The sequence below is a fragment of the Orbicella franksi genome, chromosome 3 (genome assembly GCF_964199315.1).
Source record: "Orbicella franksi chromosome 3, jaOrbFran1.1, whole genome shotgun sequence".
Classification (NCBI taxonomy): domain Eukaryota; kingdom Metazoa; phylum Cnidaria; class Anthozoa; order Scleractinia; family Merulinidae; genus Orbicella; species Orbicella franksi.
This window is the reverse complement of record NC_138147.1, coordinates 10,939,956-10,953,387: the sequence shown is the minus strand read 5'-3', so window position 1 is coordinate 10,953,387 and position 13,432 is coordinate 10,939,956. Positions and strand designations below refer to the sequence as shown.

General features: G+C 37.6%; 2 protein-coding genes across 2 annotated transcripts; one reads left to right on the top strand and one right to left on the bottom strand.

Annotated features, from left to right (window-relative positions):
* Window positions 1-194: 194 nt before the first annotated feature.
* Window positions 195-4,853, top strand: LOC145482304 (uncharacterized). Its single transcript, XM_081460964.1, has 3 exons — window positions 195-662; window positions 2,472-2,626; window positions 3,159-4,853. The coding sequence occupies exons 1-3, from the start codon at window positions 333-335 to the stop codon at window positions 4,522-4,524; spliced, it is 1,851 nt and encodes a 616-aa protein (XP_081317090.1). The 5' UTR covers window positions 195-332; the 3' UTR covers window positions 4,525-4,853.
* Window positions 4,854-8,047: 3,194 nt separating this feature from the next.
* Window positions 8,048-9,604, bottom strand: LOC145482303 (uncharacterized). The gene is made up of 2 exons (XM_081460963.1): window positions 9,357-9,604; window positions 8,048-9,100 (listed from the first exon to the last, which is right to left on the bottom strand). The coding sequence occupies exons 1-2, from the start codon at window positions 9,528-9,530 to the stop codon at window positions 8,048-8,050; spliced, it is 1,227 nt and encodes a 408-aa protein (XP_081317089.1). The 5' UTR covers window positions 9,531-9,604.
* Window positions 9,605-13,432: the final 3,828 nt, after the last annotated feature.

Here is a 13,432-nt window from a genome sequence, read left to right as displayed (position 1 = left end):
GCTTGATACTACCAGAACAACCATAAGTAAAATTTAATTTTCAGTTACAATTATAGGAATGATCGCCTAGCATAATATTCCCAGTCTTTGAGACAATATTGACCCAGCATGATCTAAATCGAAGCTAATTACTTCAGGCTCCGTTACTTCTGAAATTCACTTTGTAATGAGCAATAAACAAAAGGCTATTGAAATCAATTGAAAGAAATCAGCATTACTTCAGTCAATTACGGATTTACCAACACATAAGAAAAGTAAAAGCCTCGTTTATGGGGCTTTATTTCACCCCATTTACACATTATACTAGATAATACTTTAAAGACCTCAGCTGAATGATACTTGTTATACTCATGGGGCAATTTCTTCGCAACGTTTCCTCTGCCGTTTTCAGAAATCAAATGGAGGACAGAGTATTGAAGAACAAACTCGGGTCAATTGAACTCGAGGAAAAGCGATTGCTGAGGCGGTTTCGTTCAGAGACGAGGTTATTGAAAATCAGGCAGGAACAACGATTGGGAAGTTTGACTTGTGCCAGGAGAAATGAAGTAAATGGGACACACATTGACAAAGCCGGGACTCCGAGTCCTCAATCAGCGGTTTGTAGACAATGTTTATATATATTTAACATTCTTTTTGAAGTCATACTAGAGGAAGAAGCTATAATGAACAGATAATGGGTTAAATAGGGACGTTATAAGTGCTTGAAGTGAAAGACATTGACCAAGCCATGGGATTAGTAAGTCGTCAGAAGATCGAAATGGACGTAAACAACATCTATTTTGTATTAAGATGGCGTAAATTTAGATGACTAAGAAGAATATTTAATTTGGCGACTCCGTGGTGTACGGAAGTTATAATTACATTTACGGCAGACCAAGTTGGTTTGTTGAAACCAGTTTCACTTCTGCTATGGAGGAAAATACGTCTAGTTGTTACGTTGTTTGGAAACTCTGGGTATGTTTACAACTTGTTCTAGATTAACTCTAAAACATGACCTCCAAATTTTGAGCTTAGAGTCAACTCATTTAAATTTGAGCATGAATGTGACAATTAAGGGGACAGATACATTAAAGGAATGCTTTCAGCGAGCAATATAGTCTTGTGGTACTCTGTTTTTACCAATATTTCGAAAATGAAATTCGTATTTTTTTAATTTCTGATTTTGAACATGTATTCTTCAGTTGAGGAGAAAAATAACTAAAATAAGTCGTTTCAATGTTAGTTCATCTGTTGTGGACAGATGGTAAGCTACAGACATTTTTTATCGAGGAATAGCAGATATTGCTCGCTCCGGCCATAAGAAGTGTTTCGTTCTTGTTTTACATGTTCCGCAGACTTAGATCAAATTAACGTACACTTGAATTCGCTTGATTGATTGTATGACGTAAACAAGCTAATTCACCAAAATGTCGTGCGCAATTTAAAAGAAAAGTAAAACGATAAAGAAAGCAATAAAAACGTTTCTAGGAAATATCAGGAGCTAATGGCTAATGGTGAGGTAATGCTTAAAGCTGTAAGCCACATTGACGTCATTATATAGAATTTAGAGAACAGCGCGATAACGTCAAGATAAATGAATGATCAGTTAGTACCCCCATGAGGAAGTCAGGATATTAAGTGGGCTCTATATACACTTCGCTGACAAAAGTAAAATATAAAACTTTAAGGTAAAAAGCTGTTAAAATTAGTCTTAACGTTTTCGATCTGTTTGATCATCATCAGAGTGATGATGATCAAACAGATCGAAAACGTTAAGAATCATAATTCTAACAGCTTTTTACCTTAAAGTTTTATATTTTAAGTGGGCTCTAGTTCACTGAAACCTTGTGTTTGCATCATATATCGTCATCAAAATATCTAAACTCGGAACCAATTACTTTACAATTTTTACGTTTGCAGACCCGTATTATTTGAATTTTAGTTTCAATCGCTCAACTGAATTTTGGCATGGAAACCAGCATTTGTACATGTTGACCATAACAAGCGTTTATAAATAAAATTGAATTAAATTGAGATAATATTCTGGGATAACGATTTACCACATCATTCTCATTTAGAAGTGTTTCTTGCGGTGGTCAATATATGTTTAAAAACATCAGCTGTATACCAGGCAACCCTCATCTTGAACAGTTATTTATCCGATATGACTTCGTCATGAACAGCGCTTTGGTTTTCAAAGTTTACCGACTTGTTCCTTTTTTATATGTTAATTCCACAATGCCTTATATTTGGTTTGGTTTAATAGCAAGCAACTGAAAACCAAAATTACTTAAAACCACTGAAAACCAGTGCATGAGCTTGTTCTCCTAGTATTCTTTGAGAGAAAATGTATTCAGTTCTACCATTCGTCGACATAAAAGAAGCGATGGAAAAAATTACAGCAAACCGTTACAATGAATGAAATGAACCTGTGTATGATGATGAATACATTTTGTTATTTCACTATCTTTAAAGGTATTTCTTTTTAACAGGGAGCAACTTGTCCCTTGGACTTTGGGAAGTTGCATTTTAGTTTTGATAAAAGGCAGAGTTCAACGTCCATTTTCGCGTGTAGGGAATGTCCAGTGAACGCAAGTGATGGTGATACATTCCTCGCCGATGGGGAATGGACTCAGCCTTCCAGAAGGTCAGTCAATAATATATTCCTGATTTTGTAATCCAGCTTGTACAGTTTGTGGCATCTTTAGAATTGTTGCACGGTAGGTTTATTCACAGACTTTTAAAAAAGCTAAAAGCATCTTGCACATCATTCTTAAGGGAGCTACATCACGGTTTGCGCAACTTCAAAAGGTTAGCCTAAGTGTTTCAAGTTCCTCGTTTGTAGTCCATGTTAATCTTCTCCATTCTTAACCATCCCTGTTCCCGTCTGGTTTATTATTATCTATTTGGTGGTTTCCTTTCTTAATAAACTACTATTTTCAGGTTTAAATGTAATAAAAAGTAATTTTGCACGAGGCCGAAATAACTCAAAATGCCGCGACTGAATTCCTTTAACAATGACAACAAGTGTCACTCTGCAGCATTACACGAGTCGAATGACTAGACACTAGATTACTTGTCTCAAGTTTTGTCTCCTGATGGAAAGTAAAACTCTCCCATAGCAAGAGATGATGATCTATTCCCATAGTGTAACAAATGTTATAATCATTATTTTGTAGGCTACCGAGATTACCATCAGTAGAAGGTAAAAAAACACCAGAACCCTTGAGTTCAACATCAAAAGACAGCTGCCAATCACCTGTCACTGTCAATCGAAAACCCTCATGGAATCCTCCAATTGTTGTTAAAGACAATATGACGTCAACGGACAAAGCGTTTCCGAGGGAGGCACACGAGACGAAAGGCATCCTGGGAGGTAACTATGGTGACAGTGACAATTCGAATTCTTTTTTCACTACAGAGCCACACAAGAAAGGCAATGGTCCTCGGGTCAGACGGCAGACATGGAATGGCAAAATTTTACCCAAACTACCGGAACCACAACCGGTTACCGCCCGAAAAAGGAGCTATTCTGACAAAGACCAGCCCCAGACACACAGACAGTCGAGTTTGTGGGATTCAACAGAAAATACCTCAGACGACATTTCATGTTTTCATAGTGACGAAAATGTTTTTGTGGCTGACTTAAACACTTCATGGAACAAGAAGACTTTCCCGACGGCAGAGGACGCTCTCCGCAGAAATCTTCTTTCTGTACCAGAGCACCCAGTTAGGAAATCAAACTCATTGAATTCTTTGAAGGCTTTAGAAAGTCTTCCACCAGTTCCAGAGAGCGAAGAATGTCAAGCTTCCGGCATGGGCTATAAGGCTGGCGGAGTCACTGAAGGAAACGCAAGTGGTATGGCTCTATCGCCAGTCGGCGGTAAAGACGCCGTAAATCCAGATCCCATGTTTCCGTCATCGCAGCGCCGGCATCAACGTTTAAGCAGACAGGAAAATGTTACGAGAGATTCTTCAAGTAGTTATGTATCAAAAGTCCCCACTGAATGTTCCATAGAGGCCCCCAGTGGATTTGGTGCTGCTAGAAAGATATCTGTTAAATACAAGACTGGTCAAACTGTCAGTAAGCGAGGTGAGCTCACGAACAAAGAAACAACCGTGTTTAAGAACACCTCTTCAAAACGAGAAAAACTGGCTGCAAGATCGATGTCCTTGTCTTCATCGCTGGGCCAGTGTTCCAAAGAAGAAATTCAAATGAACATTCCTAAGCGAAAGGAATCCATCAAACCAAGGAAACGCCTGCTGGATAAAAGTCTTGAAACTAAAGAAGAAGAAGTCCTCGTAGCCATGGGTGAACCGAATTGGATGAAAGTACTGAGGAAGGTTTTTAACGTGAACATGTTCCTGAGCGGAATGGTTGCTCTGCGAAAACAGCGAGAGCTCGACCGTCTGGCTTTAAAGATGAAACAAGATACTTTGGATAAGCTTTACCAAGAATTAGAGCACTGTAGATACCTGAGGCTGCCTTCCAATGAAGACGACGAGAAAATTGACTTTATATCCTGGGTTTTTGAAAAAGATTAAGCGCTACGTTTTTATGTCAGCGCTGCTTCGTGTAATTACTGTAAATAGCAAGTCTTTACGGGATTCTGAGAAAGTCAAACAATGTACTTTGCTCAACGATTGATAAAGTGATGCTTTACAGCACCCGCTTCGTTTTGTTTACAACTTGACCACACAATAGTAATTTATTTATATTCAGTTTTTGGTACCATATCATTGATGATAATTCCAAGCTTATTACTAGCAAATCAACGTAATAAAGCAAGATTCCCAATTCACAATATTTCGCTTTGTTTGTTAGCGAGTGGTTTTGTGATTCTACAAAAGGACCCGCTGCATGATTTATGGGTTATCAGTCCCCCAGCCAATGAGCGCTAAGTAAATATCTGCCGTATTGACCTGTCACCCAGTACACATAAATATCGGCTGTAAACATGTGTGGTAACCCCAGTGTTTTGTTTTCTGTTCTTGTAAGAAGAGACATTAGCACTACTCTTTTTTTTTTTTGAAGTACAAGAAGTAACCCTTGTTCGAGTGTATCTTTCATAAGATGAATAGCAAGATATTGAAGCAAACGCTTGTGTCTTTGGAGAAGGAGGAAAGGGGAATGCTGAGAACCTTTCGTTCACATAGTAATACGCTGAAGTTGAAACAAAAACATTACATCTTTGAAAAGTTTGGTCACAGGAAAAGTCAAAGGGCTGCAAGCCGAGAGGCTGTACAACTTGAGGTTGGTTAGTGAAAATGTGATATTGAAAACGTATTAAGTGTATGAATTTACGGAAGAGTCGTTAAAAATGACCTCTAGAACTTGATGTTCTTGTATCAGGGCATGGCAGATGTAGCATGCACTTTAGTTTATACTGAAACCGTCTGTGTTGTCGAGATTTTCCCGTCAGCGTTCTGAGTTTCACCATGTGCATCTTTCAGAAAACAAATACATGTACTAGGTTGCTTCCTTTTCAGTTCATCAAACAAACGTTTTCCACATGAATTCGTCCACAATATCAATGCAATATTCTTACCAACACATCAAAAGTTCATTAGATAATCTCACTAGATACCGCTACATTATGAGATCAAATCTTTCTGTGTGAAAAAATATATCTGCCCATATCACATTTTGAGAACCTTCCTAAGAGTCCAGTTTGATTTTATTTCACAGACCAAAGTGACTGACGTTGTTTAAGCCAAGAGTCTTTACCCCTCCTGTTTTTTCCTAACATTTTTGCGAGCGTTTCTCCAATTGATTACTTATTTGTCTCCTATATAATTTTTTATAAAGTCTACGGAAAAGAGGAGGATAAGGTTACCATAATTTAGCAAACCAGTAAAAAGCCCTAGTTACTAAAGTTATTTTGTAATAGACAGAGCGTTGTGAGAAGTGGTGACTACCTATTAGTCACACCTCAACAAATTATTTGTTTTCCACCGACTGAAGTGCCCTTGCTATCATATGATAATAAATCTTTCCCTCAGCACCGTTCTATTTTCCGGACCGCATTATACGACAAATCGATCACTGAAAGAATAATTTTTTTCCTATTTTTTGTTTATTCGAGACATTACTTCGCTTCCAGCCTGAGTGGAAAGCAATCAAACTGCTGTAAGCAAATGCTCAGAAGATTAGAAATCTGATCTGGGTGGAGCCAGATTGCATTTCGTCTCGGTTCTGAGCGGCGGAAGTTTAAGCGAGACACAATATTACAAAAAGCGGGAAAAATATAGCTTCTACACAGGGACAAAATAACAATGATAATCCAATTACAGCCATGCTCGCGATTAAACAACAATTTCTTCTTATTTAAGGTTCGAATTAAAGTTTCATTACATGAATTAGAACAACACAGAAACAATTTATTGTAAACTTTAAACTTTTCGATTTCCGTTAAAGTATTGAATTTTAACTTCTAAGAGGTTTACAGTCATAGAATTAGCGCTGTTTAAAAACAAATAAATCATTCTTTGCCACGTACGATTGTTCTCATATAGCTATTAACTGTAAATGGATGGATTAGGTGGTCGACGGGTTGGCGCCTCCTTTAGACTATGAGATAGTCAGCTTGTCTCTGTCACATTGAAAAGAGATCATTATATCATGGTACCTTTAACACATTAACTAATTGACTAGGCAGGGCTGCTGTAACTGGTACTGATTTGGGAAACCAATGTCAGAGTTATAATGCACTAATAATTTAGCGTAGCGGTACGAAAAAGGGTATGAAGAACAGCTACATAATACCAATAAGGTATATTTTTGAGTATAAAATTCATTGAACGTTATGTAAAGAATTCTTAACAATCAGTGACAAAAAGAATATTTTGGCAGTTTAACATATTTCGAGTACGAAGGAATGATTGACAAATAACTAGCCTGAGTACTTAATGGAATTTAGCTAAACACCTATTTTGGAAACAGGTTTACGCAAACAAAAATGAAGGACATATAAAATATTTGGCAGCCGCTATTAAGCACTTTGTTTTTTGCGGTTTTGCGCGAAGTTAAATGGTTTTACGTTGATTGTGACGTATTTTTTGGTCAAAACAATGACTAAGAACTTTCGCTCCGTACCACTGGGGGAGAGAAGTCTATAGTTAGGTTTAAGCTATTTTTCAAAGACACGAAGGCAGAATTTGAAAACAATTTGCTTCACCTTTACAGTTTTCAATTCAACATCAACCTCGTCCCCAGGCCTTTCCTGAATCTCGTCCCGTGGGTTGCCTGCACCCTTTAGCCGTCAGGGCTTGGCACTGGAAAAAGATGGGTCTTGAGACAAACGATTGGATTGGATAGAGTCTTGGACTAAGATTGTCACTAATTCAAGGCTGGTTTCATTCCCGAAATATCACTGGTTTATCTGTAACTTAAACCTTTACAACAGATTACAGCACCTACACACCCAACTGAATAAATTTTATCGTTTTAAAAAGTTCAAAACAGAAGGAAAATTGGCACTCATATCTTTCTTTAGGGAAGACTTCCTGAAGGTCTGAAGTTACTGTGATCGAATGGGTTTAGTAAGATATCAACTAGTTGACTGGGACGAGCTGACGCCAAGGATGGACGCACGTTTTTAAGTTCGCTCGCTCGAGAGGCAAAATGCTTGAAAATGTAGGGGATAGTTGAATATGACAAGAAATAGAAGAAGAAAACGCAAGAAGTTAAGTAGTTCCTCAAGTTTAGAAGGCTCTTCAACATTCCAAGACGAAGTTTCAGGCCCACAAATGGCGTCCGAAGACAGCATCGACGAGGCGCCATCACTGGCCGATGTGTGGAAAGTTCTCACGGAAATCAAATCAAACACAGAGAAGCTAGTAAATGACGTGGACTTGTTAAAGGTAACTTACAAAGAGCTGCAAGAAAATTTAGCTTCCACAAAGGTCCAAGTAAATATTTTGATGGAAGAAAACAAGAGCTTAAAATCCAAAGTAAAATCACTTGAAGATGACCTGTCGAAGTCCAAAGCACATTCGAAAGAAATAGAACAAAGATTGGACGATGTTGAAGCAAGACATGACGATTTAGAACAGTACACTCGAAAGTTTAATCTAGTGATACATGGGATCGCTGAACGCGAAGAAGAAGATAATGCGGAGAATGTAACTGAATTGGGAAAACTTTTGAATGTGAATTAGCTGTCCAGATAACAAAATAACAAAACTTCCGGCGAGAGAAGTACATCTCCCCTTGAATTTGATGCCAATAAACATGTTCTTTCTTCAAAGCATATTGGCCACCTTCAGTTTTCTCCAAGCAGAAATTGGGAGAGGTGTTGACTGCCTCTTCAATTGTCATGTTTCTTTCCGTGTAGGGACACTTTGCTTCCAAAACAGAATCTTCATCCACTAGGCCATCAGGGGAGGCACCAATAATTCCAGAAGCATCCAGCCATATTCCAGTTTCCAGGACAGTCTTTCCAGTTAACCTTGTAAATGCTCTGAGAGTTTCTGTTTCATTGTTTACCCCCCACTGTACTGCCTTAACTCGGGACAAATCATACTCCCCAAGGAGTCGTTTCAGAAGGGATGGAGTGACTCTTTTTGCCTGCAAAACAGAGCCAAAATTGCTTGCAGTCAGTCTTCCTCTTCTTGCAAGATGCCAGGTTGGGTTGTCTCGCTGGCCCACAGTCATTTCACTGACTAAGACGATATCCCTTTCGTCGACCTTGGCTTTACGCACCAAGCAATCCAGCTGTTGTTGGGACTCTCTGGTTTGAAGAAACTCGTCTGAATAAATAATTTCTTCAATTGTTGGAATGGGCAGTTTGGCTTCGGGTGCTGGTTCAGGGCTCATAAGCCAGCACAGACCAGTGAATCTACCATACTCTTTCAAGTCTTCATAGAGTGCAGACCGATCTAATGCATCAGGAGTTCTAGAGATCGCCACATACTTCTTTGGCAGGGGAAACATTTCTTCGACTGCCAGCAGTGACAGGGAGCTGTTTGACTTCCTCTTCCTCCATTGGCACTCGATGTCCGTGCGGCTGAGGTTGTGAATGCCGTGGATAAAAAGTGCAGCTGCGTGGCTGCATTTGAATTTACCCCTTGGACATTCACACTCCGTGGATTTTATGTCAAATTGCTCATTTAGGTATATCTAAAAGGGTTCAGATGAGAAGTACAACATAAGAAAACTAAGTCAACATAACTTCTCTGATAGACGATCGTAGCTTTACGATTTTCGGACGAAAAAGGCCTACACGCTTTAACTGTTTCAAGGAGCCGTAGAAGTTGAAATAAATATAAACTGACTAACGCTGAATCGTGAAATTTAAGGAGAAAACAAGAGGATGCGTGCTGAATATCTACAAATATTACTTCGGCAACTGTTTAAAAACGATCGCTCTACTCACCGTGACTTTGTAGACCTTTTTTTTCATGCTTGCATGGACCTCTCCGCGTAGAACACCCTGTTGGTAACTGAATGACTCAATATGATCCGATTTATAATGATTTTCTCCCCGCTCAATGGATTTTTTTTCTTCAAAGAAGAAAGAGATCAACGAAGCGATTGAAAGCGACGCCATTTTTCTCGCTGAGCGCGTTTGTTTAGAACAGAAAATTCTGCTTCCATGACAACGTGACGTCAAAGCTTTAGAACTCTATTGACATAGTTCATAGATTAAACACAAAATCTAAGACCGAACCTCGTCCAATTATCGTCCGTTTTGCAAGTTACAACGCCAAGAACAAGTTATATAAAGCTAGATCGTATCTTAGAAATGTGACCTCACATGGCTTAGGACCGGGCAAGATTTACATCAATGAGAATTTAACATCATGGAGGACTGAGCTCTTTAAAGAGGTAAGAAAAGTTAGGAAAAAATATCATAACGGCAAAGCGTGGACTGTAGACGGGAAAATTTTCTTCAAACCGGAACTCACTTCCAAAGCTCAAAGGATTGACTCCTACGAAGATCTAAAGGCTTTATAAATCTAAAATGATGAACCTTAAACAAATTTTTAGCTTTGTTAATTTTGCATACTTAAATACGTCAAGTTGTCGACCTCTCTAGTAAACACCTAGGATTTCGAGGCTCAGATAGCCGGTTAGTTTGTTAATTCCCAGAAGTGAGAAGACGTTGTTGTTTAGTTGTGCCAAACTTTCTTTGTTGAGCTACTAGGTACATTATTCTGTTTTTTGCTAATTAATTCTTTAACTTTAATTTGTCTTGTACTTTTTTTTACCTTAATTAAGCAGTGTTTTGTTAGCTTTATGTCTTTTTTCGTCTCTTTTTACGTAAAGATTTTCAACCTTTGGGTCATGCATTTCTTTAACAATATAGGTTATGCAATCAACCTTTTCACACAGCAATGGCATGCAAATTAAAAATTCTCTCGCTAAATGTGCGAGGTATAAGAAATCCAAACAAAAGGAGAGCAATGTTTTGTTATTTAAAACAGCAAAAAGCTACTATCTTTTGTTTACAGGAGAAGTATTCGCAACCGGATGATGAGAAAATATGGTCGGCGGAATGGCGCGGAAAAATTCTCTTTTGCCACGGAACTGCGCATTCTAAGGGCGTATGCATTCTATTGAATCCAAATTCATCTATTAACTTCGACGTCGTTCAATCGGATCATCAAGGCAGAATTTTGATTTCAAAACTTAAAATCTTCGAGGAAACATTTTTCATTGTAAATATCTATGCACCAACTGATTATCGAGAACAAAACGAATTTATAAAGAATTTAAGTGAATTTCTCGTGAGAAAAACGGACTCCCCTAGGTTAATTATCGCGGGTGATTGGAACTGTACACTTTCTAAAGCAGATAAAAAGTGGGGGTGTAGTTTGGAAATCCACAAACTATAGAGACGCGGTTAGCAATCTTATGAACGAATTGAACCTTATAGATATCTATCGAAAATTGCATCCAAACACAAAATCCTTTACCTACGAATCTAAAACTATAAACTTGAAATCGAGAGTAGATTTCATTCTTGTTTCCCGCTCGATCTCCATTGAAGTCCAAACTGCTGAGATTCGAGTGTCAATTGCACCGGATCATAAAGCTACCTTTTTAAAAATTAACATTAGAAATGAGTTCAACAGAGGTCCGGGCACCTGGAAATTCAACAACTCTCTTCTAGAAGATGATGATTTTAAAGAACGTATTGTATTCTTTTATCCCCAAATACACGAGAAATACGTCTATGTTAAAGATAAGCAATTATTGTGGGAATTAATCAAAATGGAATTACGAATGAAAACAATTAAATATTCTAAAGAAAAAAGATTAGAACTTAGGAAAAGGGAATCAACACTTCAAAAAGAACTACAAGACCTCGACTATAAAATTTGTAATACGGATTTTGAAATTTTAGATCGAAACATCTTTGTGGAGTATGAAGCCGCCGAAGAAGAATTGAAAAAGATATATGAACAGAAAGGAAAAGAGGCTATCTTTAGACCTAAAGTAAAATGGTTGGAACAGGGCGAAAAACCCACAAAATATTTTTTTAACTTGGAGAAGACGAATTATGAAAAAAAACTTATACGCGAGGTGAAATTAGAGAATGGCGATAGAGTATCAGAACCAAAACAGATCGAGAAAGAATTGGAGAAATTTTATAGTAATATGTACACATCCAAAAATCTAAAAAGTGAATCTCAAGGTGAAAACAAGAGTTTCGAGTCTTTTGTTGGAGGTATTGAAATCCCTCAACTGAATGTTGATGAGCAAGATTCGCTAGAACATGATTTTACCTTTGAAGAATTAAAAGAGGCGGTGAGCTCTTTCTCGGACAACAAAACTCCCGGTGAGGATGGATTCACTAAAGAATTTTATGAGTCTTTTTATGATCTCATTTAGCGAGATCTGCTAAATTCTTATAATGCAGCTTTTCAAGGTGGGTCTTTATCTATTTCTCAAAGGAGGGGAATAATAACGTTAATACCAAAAGCTGATGGGGATCTGTCCGAACTTTCCAACCGGCGTCCAATATCACTGCTAAATATTGATTATAAAATTTTGACTAAAGCTTTGGCAAAAAGAATAGAAAAATACCCCCCAAAATTAATTAATTCAGATCAAACTGGATTTGTTAAGGTATATAGGCCAGAACATAAGACTTTTAAGCGATATAATTGAATATCTAAATGCTAAAAAGACCTCGGGACGTCTCCTTTTTATAGACTTCGGGAAGGCTTTTGATAGCCTTGAATGGGATCTTATTGCTAAAGCCTTGAATGTTTTCAATTTTGGCCCAAATGTCAAAAGATGGATATCAATCTTTTATAATGGTGTACAAAGCGCAGTTATAAATGGTGGATTTTTGACCAACTATTTCAATATATCAAGAGGAGTTCGTCAAGGTTGCCCGCTAAGTCCTCTCTTATTTATCCTTGCGGTGGAACTGCTAGCAATAAAGATACGCCAAGAACCAAGCTGCAGAGGCGTTGACCTCCCAGATGACCAGGTGATCAAAATCTCACAATTTGCTGATGACACCACTATAACAACGAAAAATGTTGAATCTCTCAAACCCTATTTACAGATCTTGGATTGTTTTGGAATTATTTCTGGATTGAAATTAAATAAGAAGAAAACTAAAGTTATGTGGATCGGCTCTGTGAAAGATAGTAATTTGAAAGTACTTGACTTTAAAACAACTAAAGAACCCATTAAAGTTCTTGGCGTCCATTTATCCTACAACAAAAGTAAATGTACTGAGAAAAATTTTTATGATAAGATCAACAAAATGAAAACAAAATTAAATTTATGGCTTTCAAGAGACCTCACAATATATGGAAAGTCTTTACTGGTGAAAGCTTTAGGTATATCACAGCTAGTGTATGCAGCATCTATGCTGACCGTTCCAGAATCGGTTATTAAGACAGTTCAAGAGAATCTGTTCGCCTTTCTATGGAAAAACAGGAAAGACAAAATAAAAAGAATGGTTATGTATCAACCAGTAGCAGAAGGAGGAATTAATTTTGTTAATTTTTACATGGTCGTTAAATCATTACGCTTGGCTTGGATTGGTAGATTACTAGGCGAGTCTGACGATAAATGGAAGGTAATCCCTAATTACTATTTTCGAAATTATGGTGGTTTATTATTTCTCCTTAAGTGTAATTATAATGTAAAACGTTTGAAAACAGATCTGCCACTCTTTTATCGAGAACTTCTTCAATATTTTCAAGATCTCAAAAATACAGCTAACATCTTTCCAAATGGCGAACTCATTCTTTGGAATAACAATTCAATAATTATAGATAATGCAACTCTATTTTGGAAATCGTGGTTTGAACGCGGAATTGTGACGATAAAGGATTTGCTAAATTCTAAGGGAAAGTTTCTATCATATGAAGAGTTCAGCAACAAGTTTAACATCACCACAAATTATATGCATTACTTTCAGCTAATTTCAGCCATTCCATCTGAGTTGAAAAGGAGAGCAACTCAAACTTTTATACCTGCAGC